Source organism: Rattus norvegicus, chromosome 7, assembly GCF_021556685.1.
Source record: "Rattus norvegicus strain SHRSP/BbbUtx chromosome 7, alternate assembly SHRSP_T2T, whole genome shotgun sequence".
Taxonomy (NCBI): Eukaryota; Metazoa; Chordata; class Mammalia; order Rodentia; family Muridae; genus Rattus; species Rattus norvegicus.
In genome coordinates this window covers 37,475,785-37,493,743 of record NC_141540.1, presented here as the reverse complement: position 1 = coordinate 37,493,743, position 17,959 = coordinate 37,475,785, and the positions used below count along the sequence as shown (strand labels likewise).

General features: G+C 50.6%; 1 protein-coding gene across 4 annotated transcripts in view; it reads left to right on the top strand.

Moving 5' to 3' along the window:
• Elk3 (ETS transcription factor ELK3) overlaps positions 1–17,959 on the top strand; it is a 62,477-nt gene that overhangs the window by 32,094 nt on the left and 12,424 nt on the right. Inside the window, 3 exon segments of one of the 4 annotated variants that reach the window (NM_001439746.1) lie at positions 13,522–13,865; positions 14,189–14,319; positions 15,277–15,503. In NM_001439746.1, the coding sequence (NP_001426675.1) occupies positions 13,522–13,865; positions 14,189–14,319; positions 15,277–15,335 (534 nt within the window). In that variant the 3' untranslated portion in view covers positions 15,336–15,503. 4 annotated transcript variants of the gene reach the window in all.

Sequence of the window (17,959 nt, the reverse complement as noted above, 5' to 3'; positions counted from 1 at the left end):
TTTTCTGAGAACTGAGGATTGGGTTCAGGGCCCTCACATGCTAGGCAAGTACCCTCTCCTTTTTATGCATATTGAGGGTGATGGATTCAGAGGCCCATGGAGAATAGTTTCAGGGGCACCTGTACACCTTAGACACAGTGCCCACTACTCGAAACTTAAGATGAAGCCTTGGCCAGAGTCACAGTGTGGATGATCATACTACTTTCCAAACTGAAAATGCAGAAAATGTGGGTGAATGCAGAGAAGGAAAATCAACCTTTGTACCAACCCTTGGGATGGGCGTGTGGGGATGGGAAGATGGCCCCCTTTGCCCTGCCGTACAGTGTCTGAGAGTGGCCAGCGACTTTTGTCAGTCAGCGTTTTCTACACGGTTAGGCTGTTCTGAAAATTCTCCCACAGTTCTACACCCTTCCTGTCCCTCTGGGTCAGAGCCAGCACGCTTCCCGGTGCACTTAGAGGGAGTGACGTGGTATCCATCTCTAGTTCCCTTAGAATCAAGATTTTGGATTCAGGACCAAGGAGGTTGGAGGGCAGCTGCTTCACTTCCACTACCACAGAGCGCAGCCTTAGCAGCACCTCCCCTTCCTGGATCACACGAAGATCCGGAGTTGAGGATGTGCACCCGGCACTTGACAGGGTTAGCCTCTGCGTCGTACATGCTTAGGAATGCACGCCATTTTACCGTTCATGTTTGTGAGTCTTAATGCGTTAGGTAACACAGGTTGGTTATTTAGAGGCCTTCCTTCCTCCCAGAACCACACGTTACTGTGATTATTTGTCGTTGAGACTGAGTCTCGCCATGCAGCTCAACCAAAGCGTAATGCTGTAACAGGGATGACACTAGAGTCAACGGCATGTGTGTCACACTGTGTTTCTGACACTGAGGGCTCTGAAAGGTGACTGAGGATGAGAGGAAAACCGTGCCTGAGGGCTCAGATTCTGGGGTGGCCACACCATCCAGCTGCACATCTCTGGATATCCTCACGGACACACGCATTATGATAGGAAAACCTGGGGGTGGGGGTCAGGGTTTGCAATGGTGAGCACCAGCAAAAGCCCACCCGAGGCTTTTGGAGAGGCTACTGGGCAGACCCCTGTACCATTCCAGGACAGAGGGACATGCTTTACTTCTGGGAAGGTTGTAGTGGGGCGGGTTTGAAGGATAGGGTAGATGGGCGAGGGCTGAGGAGCCCCTGGCCAGAAACTCTTAAGCACTGAGCGACTACTGGACATTGGGCAGTGGATGGCAGGACGGTAGAATGACTGCTGTGGGTGGTACTCACCTTCTTGAGATAGCTTGGTGTTCAGTTCTTCTCTGGATGAGTTTCTCAGTTCAGCTCTGATGAGTTGAAGGGTTTAGTAGCCCCCTCCCCAGCCCCAGTTAGTTTTAAAGCATCACCCCAGAAAGCTAAACGTGATGATGCAATTATAAGGATGCCTCTTCGAGGGCTGGAGAGGTGACTCAGTGGTTAAGAGCACCGACTGCTCTTCCAAAGGTCCTGAGTTCGAACCCCAGCAACCACATGGTGACTCACAACCATCTGTAATGAGATCAGATGCCCTCTTCTGGTGTGTCTGAAGACAGCGGCAGTGTACTCATATATAATAAATAAATATTTAGAGAAATAAAAGGATGCCTTTTGGAGATGTTGTTAGTGAGCTGACCTTTACTCCACGATACTAGACGTGCTTGGTTTAAAATGGAGGGAGGAGGGAGGAACTGATAAGCAGTCAATGTAGCTGCTCCCCACGCCCCTCCTCCGGGAACCATGGGGGCGGTACTGCTTTCAATCCATTTAAAAAAAATGAGTTTATTTCGTGTGCATGGGTGTTTGATGTGCATGTATATCTGCGTACCACATGCGTACCTGGTCCTAGAAGAGGGCGTCAGTCCCTGGGAATGGAGTCACAGATGGTTTGGGGCTGCCATGTAGGCGCTGGGAATTAACACCATTTCTCTGGAAAAGCCAGGTCAGTACTCTTAGAGCTCTGAACCACCACCCCAGCTCCATTCATTAATTGCTTAACAACTCTTGAGTGTTTACAGCTTGACACCAAGAAGATCCTTCTCCATCACCTCTGTTCCCATGTCAAGTCCCTCAGCTGTTTCTTTGAAAATGTCCCTCCCTCACCTTGCGTGGTTCAGCCACTCTGGGGCTGGGGACAGACACATGAACCGTTCCACACTCTAAATTATGGAAAGTGCTGATGAGCCTTCCAGAGGAGGGAGGAAGGGGAGTAGAGACGGAGAGAGAAGATTTCTGGGTTGTGGGGGTTGGTTAAGATACTGGTTGACCAGGGGCTCCTGGGCTGAACCTGAGTTCAGCTGATGCCAGGCTGGGAGAAGTTAGGAAGGAAATCCAAGTGGAGAACAAATATCGTGTGGACAGATGGGAGGTGTGAGCGTTTGACCTTTCCAAGTGCAGAGTATTTATTTAGGGAAAGGGGTTGAGAAGACCCTGGGAGAGAAGCTTGGAGCAGCACCTCATGTTGTGCTTGGCACTTCCTCGAGAGAGCCAACCAAGTATGAAAAGCAAGAGGGAGCCGCGATTCACTTTGAATTTTTCGGAAAATAAAAATCCACATCTCCTGGGCTTCTTGGCATCGGTGGCTTCACCCTCAGATGCCACCACTCTGATGGTCCCTTTGGCCAGTTACTGAGAAAGCGTGGCCCACACTGAGTGGATTGGCCGGTTATGACATCAGAGCCAAGGCCTGCACCCCTCCGACTCCCTACCCCCACGCAACCCCAGGGACAGGGAAGGAAAGTGTCACTGCCTGGCACTCCTCTAGGTGCAGCTGCTCTTGGGAAGCTGAGGAGACCCGGAAGCTTATTAAATCTGTATCCTTTCCCATCCAACAGACCTATTGTCTCTGCCGTTGGCAATGAGCGAGCGCTCCTCCCAGGGGGAGACTGGAAACTTTGCCAGTTCCCTTCTCAGTCACTGATGGATCTGGCAATAGGAGGAACGGTCCTCCGGTCTCCACAGCAACCTCCCAGCTGATCCTCACAGGGGTACCTCGGGATCTTTACCTAATTGGAGGGAAATTAGGGGAGCGCAGTCAAGACCAAAGCCACGGGCACCAAATCCCAGGAAGTCGAATGCATCACCTTCTTAGCCGTAATTGAGTAATTTGTTTGAAATGGGGGTATGCAATCGCGCCGAGAAAATGTTAGTATTAATGACGTGTGTCTGGAATCAGCTGGCCGTGCCGAAAAGCCTCGGCCCTGGTGGGATCCTTTAATAACCCCCAAAATAAATTGCTGAGAAGGTAAAATGATATATCTTCAGAGTGGAGAAAGAATGAGTCCAGCGGGTGTCTCGACCCTGGAACTTCCTCGAATGCCCATCTGGGCTTTTGTCAGGGCGCTCCGTGTATGGTTGGGAACCTTTCTGCCTGGCCCTAGGCCTGCGTATGGAGAGCCTGAGCCCTCTGCTGGGTGTCTTTTGGTTCCATGTCAGCCACTCAGATTGTTGGAGGACAACAGATGGTACCTGGGCTCTTGTCCAGAGGCCAACAGTGTAAGCAGGACTTTCCTGTATGAACTTGGCCCTGGAAGCTGCCTACAGACCTGTTTGGTAGCCGAACTCCGCTGTGGAGGGCTTCTAAGCTGGCCCCCTCGTCCCAGGAGATGGTAACCAGCATAAGGTGGCAGGCCGTGGGAGTGCAAGGGGTTGGAGGCGTTATTTGGGGGCGCTTCCTGTCTTGCACATGCTTCCAAGGCGGTGTCCGGTGTCCCCGAAGCACTCCACATTCCTCCAAATAGGCTGGTTGCTAAGAGACGGGATGAGGCAGTCTTGAGAGCACAGTTTAGCATGTTGATGGGGCTGCTGCGTGGTACTCAGATGCCGAGGCTCCCACAGCCCCGCCAAATTGCTGCATTTGCCCTTGCCCACACCGAGTCCCCCTTGGCAGGCACCAGCATTCCTGCTCTGGGCTCTTAGCTGCGGGAAAATTTAGGGACTGTGTAGACAAACTGACAAAAACTGCCAACATTCACATCACACCTCCCACCACCCACCAGCCGCCAGCTGCTCCTCTGGGCTGCCTCTTCCCACTTTCCTCACAGGCTCAGCTCTTATCCCAGATGGTAACACCAGGAGGGACACTCACGTGTGTGTGTGTGTGTGTGTGTGTGTGTGTGTGTGATGCTGTGTGAGGCTCTGTGCTAGGCATTGGACATTTGTTAACTCCTAAGGCATCTGGCCTTGTGGCCAGTGATGGACCCATTCTAGAGACAGAAATACCGAGTCTCAGGTGCATGGAGTTAAATAACACACTCAAGGGTCAAGCATTCACCCTAGAAGTTTTGCCCTCAGCTTTGTAGTTTGTGCAGACTGCTGGAGGCCCAGGCTGGAGTCTTCATCCTTCATATGACTGACCAGTATCTCTTAACGTAGACCAAGGAAAGGACTTGATTGCTCAAGTGGTCAGTGGAAAGATTGCTCTGAGCTCTGTGTGGGAAGGTGCTCTGAGCTAGCTGTGAATGGGAGGTGTTGGTTGGTCGCCCCAGAGAATGCATGCTTCCTGAAGGAGACCAGACTGAGGGCTGGAGAGATGAGGCAGACAAGAGTTTGAAGTTGGGAGAGAGAGAGAGAGACAGAGAGAGAGAGAGAGAGAGAGAGAGAGAGAGACAGAGAGACAGAGAGACAGAGAGAGACAGAGACAGAGAGAGAGACAGAGAGAGAGACAGAGAGAGACACAGAGAGAGACACAGAGAGAGACACAGAGAGAGACACAGAGAGACAGAGAGAGAGACAGAGAGAGAGACAGAGAGAGACACACAGAGAGAGACAGAGACAGAGAGACAGAGACACATACAGACACAGACACAGACACAGACACAGACACAGACACAGACACAGACACAGACACAGACACAGACACAGACACAGACACAGACAAGAAGGAGATAGGTTTTTGTACCACAGTAACTACCCAATGGCCCTGGGAAAACCCCAAACTGTCCTTACCATCTGGCCTCCCTCTACTTACTGGTTCTGAACACTCCTACCTTTAGCCTCGGCATTAGCCCTGCCTATCTTGCCTGCCTGCTTCAGGCCACATCTGCTGCTCAACTCTGACTGAAACTTGCCAGTCCCTGCTTGGCGTCTGCCTCCCCTGTTCTGTGCCCCCTCCCCTCTCCCGTCACTGCATCTACTTTACTGCCCCCACTCTGTGACTCCCCCACGTTTTTTTTCTTAACACCACTATAATCTTCCACAGTGCCTGCTGTGGTAGCTTCCTGTAACCACAGAACTGTAGAAAGTGTGAGTAAGGAGCCAGCAGGCATCCTTAGCATAGGAGGAAATCTGTCATGGGGAAATGCCAACACCAGAAAGACCAGAAGAAACCACTTTGCCCCACACCTCTAGCAAGCAAGCATCCTAAAAGGAGAGAGAGAGTACTTCTATTCTTATTATATGTCATACTTTTTGCTCTTTTGGCTTGGTGCTTGTCTGAGTGTGCCTTCAATGGCTGTGATAAATCACCGTGACCAAAAGGAGAAAAGGGTTTACTTCTGTCATGAAGGGAAGACTGGGCAGGAACCAGGACGCAGGGGCTGATGCAGAGGCCGTGGAGGAGCACTGCCTACGGGCTTGCTTCCCATGACTTGCTCAGCCTGCTTTTCTGTACCACTCAGGACTTTCTGCCCACGGGTGACACCGCCCATAGTGGGCTGGGCCCTCCCACATCAATCATTAATTAAGAAAATGCCCTGCAGATTTTCAACAGGCAATTTGATGGAGGCGTTTTCTCAGTTTAAGGTTCCTTTGTCCCAGATGACTCTAGCTTGTGTCAAATAGACAAAAAAAATAAACGAGGACAGCGCCAGAGACTGAGCCCAAGGCTCTGTCTCCAATATGGAATGTCAAAAATCCATACAGCAAAGACAGGGTGGGAGTGTATTTCTGTCCATCTGTGGCTCTGATGTCCCCATGCTGACTGGCATCGTTTAGAGTTGGCCACTCAAAAATGGAGAACCATCGTAGTTATTCCCCCAACACAGTCCGGGAAGGCTTATGGTGGCAGAATAGTCTTATGGTTCAATTTATTAAGGACAAACACTCTTGGAGGAATGTTTAAAGGAGCCAGGGTAAAATTAGAGCTGAACCCAGTAAGAAGCAGCTGCAAAGAGAGCCGGGGAGAAAGATACCCTTAGCATAAAGCTTGGGTCTCCCAGGGAAGGGTGTCCTGCCCGACCAGCAAGAAGAAGAGTTCCTCATTTCTAGCAGCCTCAGGATGCCACGGTGGCTCAGGTGAGTCTGAGCAGCTCTCCCTTGGTCAAGCGGCCACACTGGGCGAGCTGATTCACGTTGCAGTTGACTGATGCCAGAAAACAAAGAAATCTTAACCCAAACCACAAGAAAACTTCGAGGCCGGGAGCTGGTGGAGCAGGCCGACTCTGAGCCAAATTTAGGGTGTGTTATTCTTAGAAGTTTGGGATGGTGTGTGTGCACATGTGTGCGTGTGTGTGTGTGCTCCAAACTTAAGATTTAGACAAAGGGCTGTGCCCAGACCAACACCCAGTGTGGAACTAGGCACTCAATGATTCTGCTGAGCAGAGGCAACTTTAAGAAGGCCCCCAAGGCTGCGGTTGCAGATAACCCCAGACTTGGCAGCTCAAAGTAACACAATTTTATTGTCCCCAAGAATGACAAAATTCTGAAGTCAGGTGTCAGCTGGGCCCCTGAATGGCTTCAAGGAAGATACTGTGCCTCTAGCCCTGGCGGCTCCCAGTAGTCCTCGATGCCCCATAGCTGCATCTTCCATTCTCTGCTTCTGTCTATATCTGTGCGGTCTTCTTTCTTGAACGCCCCTCTCTGTCCTCTTCTTACAGGACACTAGTCATTGTACTTCCTGCTCAACCCAAATCTCAACGCCCTTGGCCAATTTCATCTGCAGAGAGATCTTATTTCCAAATAAGGCCACATTCTGAGCCTCTGAGGAGGCATGAGTTCTGGGGGGGAGTTCACCACACTGTGGGAGTAGAGAAGGCTGTCTTGTTAAAAGTAGCTCAGGTGAATGGGGTCAAGGAGCCTTTATATAAGTGCTCCTTGGGGGCAAATGCGACCCGACCTGGCCTGAAACATTCAGAGCTGACTCCAATAGAACTTGACCTGCTGCTTAGAGCCCCTGCCAGCCATGGGCCTCAGGCCGAGATGAGACGGGGCCTACACTGCTCACATACAGTAACACTTGGCAACTTACTGGACTCACTCTGGTTCTGTTTTGCAGAGCATGGACGACTCCATAGGGAAGAGTCTCTTCGGGTTTGTGGGTAGTTAGCTGGTTAAGAAAGGAAACGTTGAGCATGCCTACTGGAGGCATTATATTCTAACTTTGGAGAGGGGACACTTCGGGATCTGTGTCAGGAGAGTGAGTCAGCCTCCAGTCTGGACATGACCTCAGATGATGAACTTATGGTGGGGTGTTGGCTGGGAAGCCAGTGACTTGGAGACACGCCACTCCCTGCCGCTGGAGACTGTGGGAACTCGGCTCAAAGCACTGGGTCCCTCATCTGTAAAATGGGCGTTTGAGTGGTGAGGTTTCCTCAGGCTTCCTCATAGTGAGGTGCCAGCTAAGGGTTCCTGGTGGGCCTGCAGCAAAATAATAGAAGTGTGTTACAATGATCACTGTTGGCCACGCGGAATCCAGCTGTGCCCGGTCTTGTTTCAAGGACCCTGTGAGCAGAGTACCGATGCATTTGAGCCCCTAAGAGCAAACTACCTCATGAGTTATCTTTCTTTCCGTTCCAGAGACCGCAGACTGAGGCCCGTGGGAGTTAAATAACGTTCCCAGGCTATACTGAGTAAAAAGGCTGGAGCTTGAACCCAGGTCTGCCGTACCAGTGTTATTTTGTGTAATGCCAGTCCCTCGGTGCTGGTCTTCGCTGTGTTGGTCACAGAGCCACATCGAGCCGTGTGTGATCCATGTTTGTTTTCTGCCACTCCTCTTAGGTGGTATACACTTACAGGTTGGTTGTAGATGGCTGGTCGAGGTTATGATTATGGGGTCCCAGTGCTTCATGCCGGGGTGTCCCCATCAAAGCAGGTGCCTCCCTGCCCCAGGCATGGACAGAACGGGCATGGGAGGCTTGTGGTTATAGGATGCGAGCCTCCTCTCAGGGAGAGAGAAGGAGCCTTTCTTCAGAAGGACCTTACTTCCTCAGCAAGGAGCCAGTTCCTAGGTCCCTGTCAGCAAGCCCCACTGCTGCTCTGAAAGGCAAAGCCTGGGTTCTGGTGCCTTAACCTTAGTAACCGCCTGTGGAGCCAGAGCGGCCGCCTTCTGGAAGGGGTGTGGTCATTGAGTCATTGAGGCCTAGCTGAGAACGTCCAGTTTAGACTTCAGTGACTCGGGCTCAGGTAACACATAGTAAATAGGTATTGTGTAGAAAATGCAGATGAAAGAAAATACTATAATCACTATTACGTTTTATTATTCATCTTGATTAATTTCTCTTTTAAGCATGAATTCACACACACACACACACACACACACACTAACATTATTTCATTAATGTTGGGGACATCCATGGGCACTATAATTTTCACCTAAAGTCTATGTAAAGACATAGGAAGTCAGAATGCTGCTGTTCTCTGAAATACTTAACCTACTTCTCCACGACGAGGTGTTGGATCAAACCTCCCTGTCTACACAGCGACTCCTGACAGCTCCATCTTTAAAGCGGTTGGGTGGTGTGTCCCTTGTAAGGTGGCTGTGTTCCTGGCAGCTGGTGGCCTTCCTTTAGCCTTTTTTGCCACAGCTCAGTTTGTATGAAACGTTTGCTGTGAGAAGGCGCCCCACGGAAACCTATCATCCTGTGTGTGCCAGCGCTCAAGCTCCTGGTTCCCTGTACCTGGGACCTCGGTGACAGGCCCTGGGGCCAGCAGCCTCCGGTGATCTCCCTTCGGAGCCGTGGCCACCGTCAGTACGCCAGGCTATTCTTCCTTGTCTGGCAGCACATTTCTTGCCTCAAGAGGCGTCAAGCAGCTGCTGGCATCGTCTGGGTGTCTGGTTCTTGTCTGTGCCTCTGCACAGGACCTAGTGTGCAGTGTCCCTGCCACAGGCTGGGATCCTCATTGCTGCAAATCCCGAGACTCCTCAATTTAGTAGTGGGTCCCCGAGGGCCAGTGCTCTTGTCCCCTCCCCACAGCCCTGGTAATTAGTTGGGTCGTGTGAGCTTTTCTCCATGGTGAATATATACCGTAAACTTCACATCTCTTTCTTGTGTGGGTCCAACTAAGTAAAGCACCATGCTTCCCCGGCTTGGTTGAGATATACAAACCAGATGTGATGTGCCTGCTGAGCCATGGGCTATTTAACCCAGAACTGTGAAAAACTCTAGAAGGCATGCAGCCATCTAGGAGGTCTATATTATCTATTAAATTGTCATCCGGGCCAAGAGTGGGTAGTGGTAATGGGTTGATACTGGCTAAATGGGAGCAGAGAATAAGAACATTACGCTAAAGCTGATAAACGGTGTTTCGCGTGTGGATTTATTGGGTATCTGGCTGCAAGCTTTAGGTGGGTCGGTCGGTCCCATTCTACAGATGAGGACTTCATCCAAGCACGGCCTTGCAGTAGTATCAAGAAGATATTTCTGGGAAAGGTCCTCTGATATTGTCCCCTTTCCCAGCTGGGCTCTCAGCACAAGGCTGAGAAAAGCCCCAGCTGGTGGTGCAGGAGGCCTCTCTACAACTTTCCCTCTGGGCTGGGCACAGGACGGGGTGGGGCAAGGTCAGAGGGTAAAAGGCTGCAGTTCCAGGGAGCCCTCAGAGGACGGAGCGTGAGAGAGCTGGACCAGAGAGAAGGATGGGAGACCCATTGAGAAAATGAGAGTTGGCTAAGCAGTCGGAGGGCATGACATCCAGACATGTTACCTGAGGTCAACACTGAAGTGCTAGCCTGGTAAAGCATGTTCCACACATACATGATTAGCATTTACCGAGTCCACAAACTGGTGAGACAGAAGTTTTAGAAACTCTCAAAGGATGTGTGACATTGTAGAGGTGTTTGCATGTCTCTATGTAGGTAGCATCTATGTAGAAGGTTTTAGGGCACTGGGTGTGGTGGAACATTGTTTTAATTCTAGTCCTCAAGAGGCAGAGACAGGCTGATCTCTCTTGCGTTCCAGGACAGGGCGGTCTACACAGCAAGTTCCAGACTGGCTATACAATAAGACACTGTCTCAAAAAAAAAAATGGTGGCTGAGGGGGTGGGAAGACAAGAGCCAGAGTTTGGAAAAGAGTGATGTAAAAGTGTCTCCTGGAAATGGCCGATACACCTGGGTACCTGTAATCCACATTGTGATTAAATGGTCTCTTTCCTCTTTTTGGCTTTCTGAGATGGTTTTGCTGTGCAGCCCAGGCTGATCTCAAACCTCCCATTCTTCCACCTCGGCTTCCAGAGTCCTAGGATTACACCACGCCAGCCTGCGATGGATATTTTCTGCTCCACACATTTCATATAAACAGACGATATGATAGACAGCCTTTAAAGTCTCTTAGCACGGTGACTCCTATCCCTGTCGTAGCATGTCTCTGCCCTTCTTGCTTTTTTGGTGTTGCGTAATACTCCGTCCTAAGTCTGTATCAGTTTCCTGTCCTTCGTCAGCTGGAAGGCTTGTGAGTCAGGGCCCGGCGGCTCTCCATCCATGACTGGCTTTTAAACCCCAACCAAGTTTTTGAGGAGAGACTTACAGTGCTTTTCAAAGGCTTTTGCTTCATGTCTGCATGCCTGTGTGAATATGTTCCCCATGTGCGGATGTCTAAGGAAGTCAGAGGAGGGCATCGGATCCTCCAGGATGTGAGTTCCAGGCAAGTGTGAGCCACCCAGCATGGATGCTAGCACGCTAACTCAGGTCTTCCCACAGAGCAGTCTATGCCCTTAACCGCCGAGCGATCTCATTGGACCCTAAAACACACTTTATAACAGTCCCTCGCTGCTTGTTGGCTAACTCACAAATATAGTAATCATCTCTCTGATCCAGCCGTTAAAGAAAATTAGTTTGTGGGACTGGTCAGTTGAAGCAACGGTTTATCTGTGCAATTACTTAGGCTTAAGAGATTCACTCAATTGAGATGAGTGTTTAAAGTGGTTGAGAAGGAAAAAAAAAGTTTTCTGCCAAACAGGAAAGTACCAGCTATAAGTAAGAAAAAAATGTAATATATAGGATATAAATAAAGATGTAATATATAGGATATAAATAAAAATGTAATATATAGGATATAAATAAAAATGTAATATATAGGATATAAATAAAAATGTAATATATAGGATATAAATAAAAATGTAATATATAGGATATAAATAAAAAGAACCAGCAGTTTTAGCAGAGGAGGCTCCACAGTACATACTCCTTTATAACAGGAATAGCTTTGGGTCATGCAGGCCCTGGACTCCCTGATTTAGTCTTTTCCTGTGGGGAGCTGGTTTTCCTGGCATGGTCTCCACCCAGGCCTGGCGCTCTCCTCAAGAGAGATACCATCCCTCAGCAGCAGGTGGAACTTTTCTTTGCCCCTCCCCCCCATTCCTCTGAAGATTTGCCAGCATGGGGGTGAGATCAGCTAGAGTCACCATGGGACCAGAGTCATGGATTTTGGTGGGGTGAGTTGCAGCCCAGAGAACCCTAGCACAGCAGCCGTGGGACTGTTTAACTAGGTTCAGTCTGACCTGTCCCTTGGCACAGGCACACCTGTGTGCTTTGCTGGACAAGGGCTCTCTCTGGGGCTCATGGTGGGAGGGGGTTCCCTTACATGCCTCTTGTAAAATCCCACAATGAGGAATTTCTTCTTGAACGTGGCAACTAGGTTCTCTGCTGTTGTAGGAAAGGACGGGAAAGTCTAACATGGTCATAGCTAGAACAAGCCCTGAGCACCCAAGGAGGGTCAGAAATGACAGAGATGTCTCTGTCAGGGGGTACTGTGCTTTCTTCCCCGCTGTGAGGAAGTGTGGAAAGGCCCTGGCTTCAGTGCCAGGAGATCTTGGCAGTCTGTGGCTGTGGCTCTAGCTCCACATTTGTCTTGGCAGTGGAAGGATGCTACCTTCCTCCCTCCATGGGGGCTACTGTAGGATTTATACACCAGATGGCTGGACTTGTAGGGCACTCTATCCATACAATGCTTCTCCCTCAAGTGATTGATTTTTTTACAAGGTGTAGGAGGAGGAGTTTGTAAAGAAACCTATAGGGTTCTTTCTCATAGAATAATGCTGGCTTTTTGAGCCAGAGGGAAGCCATCTTTTTCTTCCCCAGAGTACTCAGGACTGCGAGTTAACCACAGGGTGAGCCCTGCAGCAAGCATTTGCCAGACAGACATGGAACTGGGTAGGTCCTTCAGGGACAGCTCTCCCAGCCCAATTAGCCTTAAGAACAGCACACAACCTTCCACATAAAACCCACTCGCTCATGGGCTGAGAAAACTTTTGCCTTCAGAGCAATTTTCATTTTCCATTTATATCCTGATGCTGGAGGGATGGAACCTTAGCTGAAGAGCCAGAAGCAGACACCAGCGACTAAGAATATGAGCCAAATGCCATAAATATCCAAACGGGCGATTTCTTCCTCTCCAGTGGCTCTCTTGCCAGAAATGGCTGCCTGACTGAAGAAAACGTTGCATTGCTAGGTAGCGGTAACTTAAGATTCTTGGATGCTTCCCAAAGAGTGCTTCCCTGTTAGTATTTCAGTGTATTCTCCTGGTTCCCAGAGGCAGGTAAGACAGTACCATGTTAGGGTGAAGGAAGTCCTCCGTTGCCACTTCTTGCTTAACCTCGGCCATGTGGGGCACTGCAGTACTGAAAGTTTATCTCCTAATTCTTAAGACTTTTTGTTTTTTTTGCATGTTATGTAGTATGCATGCATGCATGTGCGGGCATATGTGGTGCAAGGGTGCACACGCCTGCATGTGTGTATGTAGGCACAAGACTTGCGTCAGGGGTCTTCCTTAATTACTCTCCACTTTACTTCCTGAGACAGGAACCCTTGCTGAACCCAGAGCTCATGGATTCAGGATGATCTAGCTAGCCGTCCTAGTCATCCTGGACATCTTAGCTTGTCCCAGGCATCCCCGTTGTTAACCCTTTTACATGGATACTGCTGATCCGGAGTTCAGGTCTTATGCTTGCAATCTATTCGCTAGGCCATCTCCCTAGCTCCCTCTCCTAACTGCAAAACAAAAATGACAAAAGCTGCTTGTAGGATTACTGTGCAAATTTTCCGTGCTAAGGTCTGAATCATCCCAGCCACACAGTTAAGTGCTAACTCAGTGGTAGTTTTTGCTATTACGAAATTATCACAGACAATAGATGAGAAAGTTGCCGTAGGCTGGAGACCTCAGTCACTATTCCTGGTCAGCAGGACCACAGTGCAAATGCAAACGTGAGTCATTCCTCGTAGGCACCCTGTGGGCGTCAGGAATATCGGTGGTGCTTCAGCTGCTGCCAGCATTTGTCAGGCCTGTGTACCCTCCTTCCATGTCTCTGGCTTACCCATTGCAATGTCTGCTTTTGCATTCACAGAACATTATCAAGAAAGTGATCGGGCAGAAGTTTGTGTACAAGTTCGTCTCTTTCCCGGATATCCTAAAAATGGATCCTCACGCGGTAGAGATCAGCCGGGAGAGCCTCCTGCTGCAGGACAGCGACTGTAAGGTGTCCCCGGAAGGCCGAGAGATCCACAAGCACGGCTTGTCTTCCCTCAAAAGCGCGAGCCGCAACGAATACATCCACTCAGGCCTGTACTCGTCCTTCACCATCAACTCCCTGCAGAACGCTCCAGAGGCCTTCAAGGCCATCAAGACAGAGAAGCTGGAGGAGCCATGTGATGACAGCCCCCCTGTGGAAGAAGTCAGGACTGTGATCAGGTTTGTGACCAATAAAACCGACAAGCACATCACCAGGCCTGTGGTGTCCCTGCCTTCCACATCCGAGGCCGCCGCGGCGGCATCCGCTTTCCTGGCCTCGTCTGTTTCAGCCAAGATCTCCTCTTTAATGTTGCCAAATGCTGCCAGCGTTTCGTCTGCATCACCCTCTTCATCTCGGTCCCCATCCCTGTCCCCCAACTCTCCCCTCCCTTCCGAACATAGAAGCCTCTTCCTGGAGGCAGCCTGCCATGACGCGGATTCTCTGGAGCCCCTAAATCTGTCATCGGGCTCCAAAACCAAGTCTCCATCTCTTCCCCCAAAAGGCAAAAAACCCAAAGGCTTGGAAATCTCCGCGCCCCAACTGTTGCTCTCCGGCACCGACATCGGCTCCATCGCCCTCAACAGCCCAGCCCTCCCCTCAGGATCCCTCACTCCAGCTTTCTTCAGTGCACAGGTAAACAAACGCTTTCCCCATGATCCTAGCTGTTAGCAGGAAGAACCACCCCTATTCTCCTTGAGAGATATCCCTTGGCCAGTGCCCCAACATTACTGCGTACACAGAGGGGCATACAGGAGGGAAGGCTTGGTATCCTGGCAACAGAGGGACATTTGCTTTTTGTGACCAGAGGAACTAGGCTCGGAGGGTGGGGATATCTCTAGGAACACGGCACTTGGGGGATGGGGGGGGGTGCAATTTAGGCCTTAGGAGGTTTTTAAGGCATATTTTTGGGGGGAGGCAATCATACGCCATGTGCTTCCTGATAAGAAAATTCATGCTCACAGATAGTCAGTGTGGCGCTGCGTGGGCCACACTGACCTTTAATAAGAAACACAAGGGCGTAGAAGGGGCAACACATAGATGGAAAGTCCCCACCAAAAGCAGGGCTGCTGTGGGGAAGTTCAGGTCCCATGGGGAAAGAAGGGAAAACTCATGGAGTGTGTGAGTCTTAGCTGCTTTGAGCCCCTGGTAAAGGTGACCTTTTTCCCTTCAGAAGTGTCCCTCCAGGTGGTGTCTGGTTCAGCTGCAGGGCAGACTGGTTAGGTGGTCCCAGATCCAAGCAGATGCATGTTGGTGGTAGAAGTTAGCAGCCTTGGGCTAGAGTCTGCTTCTGCCTTCCCAGCTGCCGAGGTGTGGGGCAGTAGGCTCTCTGCGTGATGCTGTACGGTAACAATCCATTCCGATGATGGACATGCTACCCTACCCAGCCAGCTCCAAGGAACTGGCAGGCGTTATCCTCCTGCAGCTTTGAGGCTCTAATCGGGGTTATGTTGCAAGGGGCCTGGAATTCCCAGCCCTGCCTCCGGCCTTCTCATAGCTGTCCCCGTCAGCCCCAACAGTAGACACCAAACTCTTTGCGTGTGCCAGACACCTGCCACAACATCACACACCTTGCGGCCTGTGTCTCGGCAGCCCCACCCCCGCCCTCTGGTGTGGATACCTTTGCCATTACAACTGCCTGGCTGAGGTGACTGGAGTTCAGAGGTGAAGTACCTTGACCTGGATCCAAAGCCGGAAGTAGGAAGAATGAGTTTGGACCCACTTTGCATCCACTCTGAAGCTAAAAAAGTCTCTGCCATCCCTTGGGGAGAAGACCCGGCCACTCTTGTTGTGACAATAAATAGTCCGTGGGGTCTGCAGACCAGAGTCCAGCAATTCTTTGCTACTTTGCTTTGTGAGGCTTCCCAGGGGTCACGTGACAGCTTATTTTTGTGAAGAGGCTGAAGGAGCCGCACTCGTTACTGAGGAGAGGCCCAGGACTCCTGTGATAGGTTGGAATGGGCACATGCACTCCCAAATTAGCATTCCCTAACAAAGCAAGGGTGCCTGGCAACAGGCAAGAAATCAGCCTCTCAAGTAGCAGCTCAGGCAAGTAAGGAGAGTTAAGAGCAGTCAGGTGGAGAGTCTGGCCTTAGTGTTCATGACTGTAAGGTTGAGAGCGGTCTAAAGTCAGGCCAAGGTCACCCCCGGTTTCAGCACCTGTGCTCTCGATGAGCCTGCATTCCCTTCTCTGAGCAGAGTGGGGCTGACACCAAGCCCTGTCTATCTCAAGGAAAATTGCTACTGTGGCTTTGGTCCTAGATACTGTGAACTCAGTGGGGACTGGGAGTGGCAGGGCAGGGGCTAGGAGTAGAGGGACCTTGACCTGGGATCCTAACATGTGGACAAAGAGTTAATCCCTAGAGATAGAACCTACCGGAATGGCCTAAAACCTGGAGAGAATGCTTAGGAAGCATGGTTTCTGGAACAGAGGGCCTGTGTCCTCAGGCATGTGGGGGGCGAGCTGAGAGGACGCCACTCTCATTGAGTGACTACCAAGAAATCCAAAAATGGGGCACAGGCTTTCTGAGTGAGGGGGAGGGAGAGGAGAGGGAGAGGGAAAGGGAGGGGGAGGAGAGAGAATGAGAGAGAGACAGAGAGAGAGAGAGAGAGAGAGAGAGAGAGAGAGAGAGAGAGAGAGAGAGAGATAGTTGTGTCACACAGGAAGTAAAAGAGGCTCCTTGGGGACATAGTGTAATCCTCAGGACCTAAATGCCACCAGAGACTTCGACTTCGTGCTCCTGGAATGTGTCCCCTGCTCCTCCTGTGGCTGTGGGTGGCCAACAGAGAGGGAGCGAAGGGCAGAGATCTGGTAAAATTCAGTCACACATGCCTTTTTTCAGCCATCAGTGGATTAACGTGGACCAGACAGACCCCTCAGGTCGATCATGATAAGCTTCCTGTTCTACAGGATTAGGCTATGCTTGAAGTCAGTGAAGACTTAGATCAGCAGTAAAGTTCCCCCAACAGGTTGCCCCAGGGGTCCCCCAGAAGTTTATCCACCCACCCTTAGCTCTCCCACTCACCCTTAGTGCTCCCTCTTGGGTCTTGGGGTTTAGAAACAGAATGAACAGACCTGGTGAACGGATCATGGGCTTCCCGGCCTACCTTAGGACTTCCCCTTACGCATGGAAAGACTCCTTTCTCCTGTAGGGTATGCTTGGTGAGGTGGCTCGGAGCATTTTGTGCTCTGTGAGAACGCCCCCTCGACCTTTCCCCTGAGGGTAAGCATTCTTTACAAGAGAGGAAGTGTGTGCTCTACTAACGCCGTCCCCTGTAAATGAGGAGCCTTGACAAAACATGTCACACGATCAGTGTCCTTTTCCGCACATGTCATGGGGGTCCACATCCAGATTTGAAAATTCCATCTTCAACTTGATATTCAGAAAAGAAAGCGCCAGCATGATTGTGCCCCCCCCCCAAGTGCCAGGGCCACCTCCCGTCAGGAACACTGGTGAAGCCTCCGACAGGAGCTACACAGAGCTGAGGACATCTCTCTTGGTGTAAAGTTTGTAATTAATAGTGCCCAGGCAGGGACTTCTCCAACAAGGGGGCTGAAAAACTCAAGCAAAAGTCAACTAGGTACAGAGAAATGATGACATCAGAGGTCAGCCACCGAGGTCCCACCTGAATGTTGTTGAAAAAGCAAGGCGCTTGCTGTCCCTGTTGGCACAAGCTCCCGAATGTAAGGCAGAGAGGAAGGAGCTGGGGTGTGAAGCCCTCCTGGTCTCTAGCCAGGCACCTTGGCAGCCGAGGTGTCAACTGAAACTTGCCACTCTTCTGCACACTGGTTTCATCTGTCCCTCTTTCTGCCACTCACCATCTGTGTTCCCGTCGTCGCTCCTGTCTCCCTGTGGTGAAGTTAATTCGGAGTCCAAGGCATTGTATTTCTCACTTATGCCAAGACTCCTGTTCACCTCACCTGTGCTTTGCGAGATGCTGAAATCTGAGATGTTTTAGCACGGGGGGGGGGGGGGGGGGGCGCCACACATCTCCATCATAGTCTGAGTATGCATGCCTCAGGGTGTTTGCTCAGCGGCAGCCTGGGATTAGTAGCTGAGTGGAGACAGCCTGCTAGGTTTGAAATGCTGAAGCCTACTTCCTTTTTATTATGGGGTGGCGAGACAGCTTTACCAGAGTGCCAGAGTGTGGGCATCCTGTCCCCCACACCCCACTTCTGGGGTGATTCCCGTCTTCCTACCTCTTACCATTATCATCAGAAGAAACACATTTTCCCCCTCTCCATTCAAAATTACCTTTTCTACAGGCAGAGAAC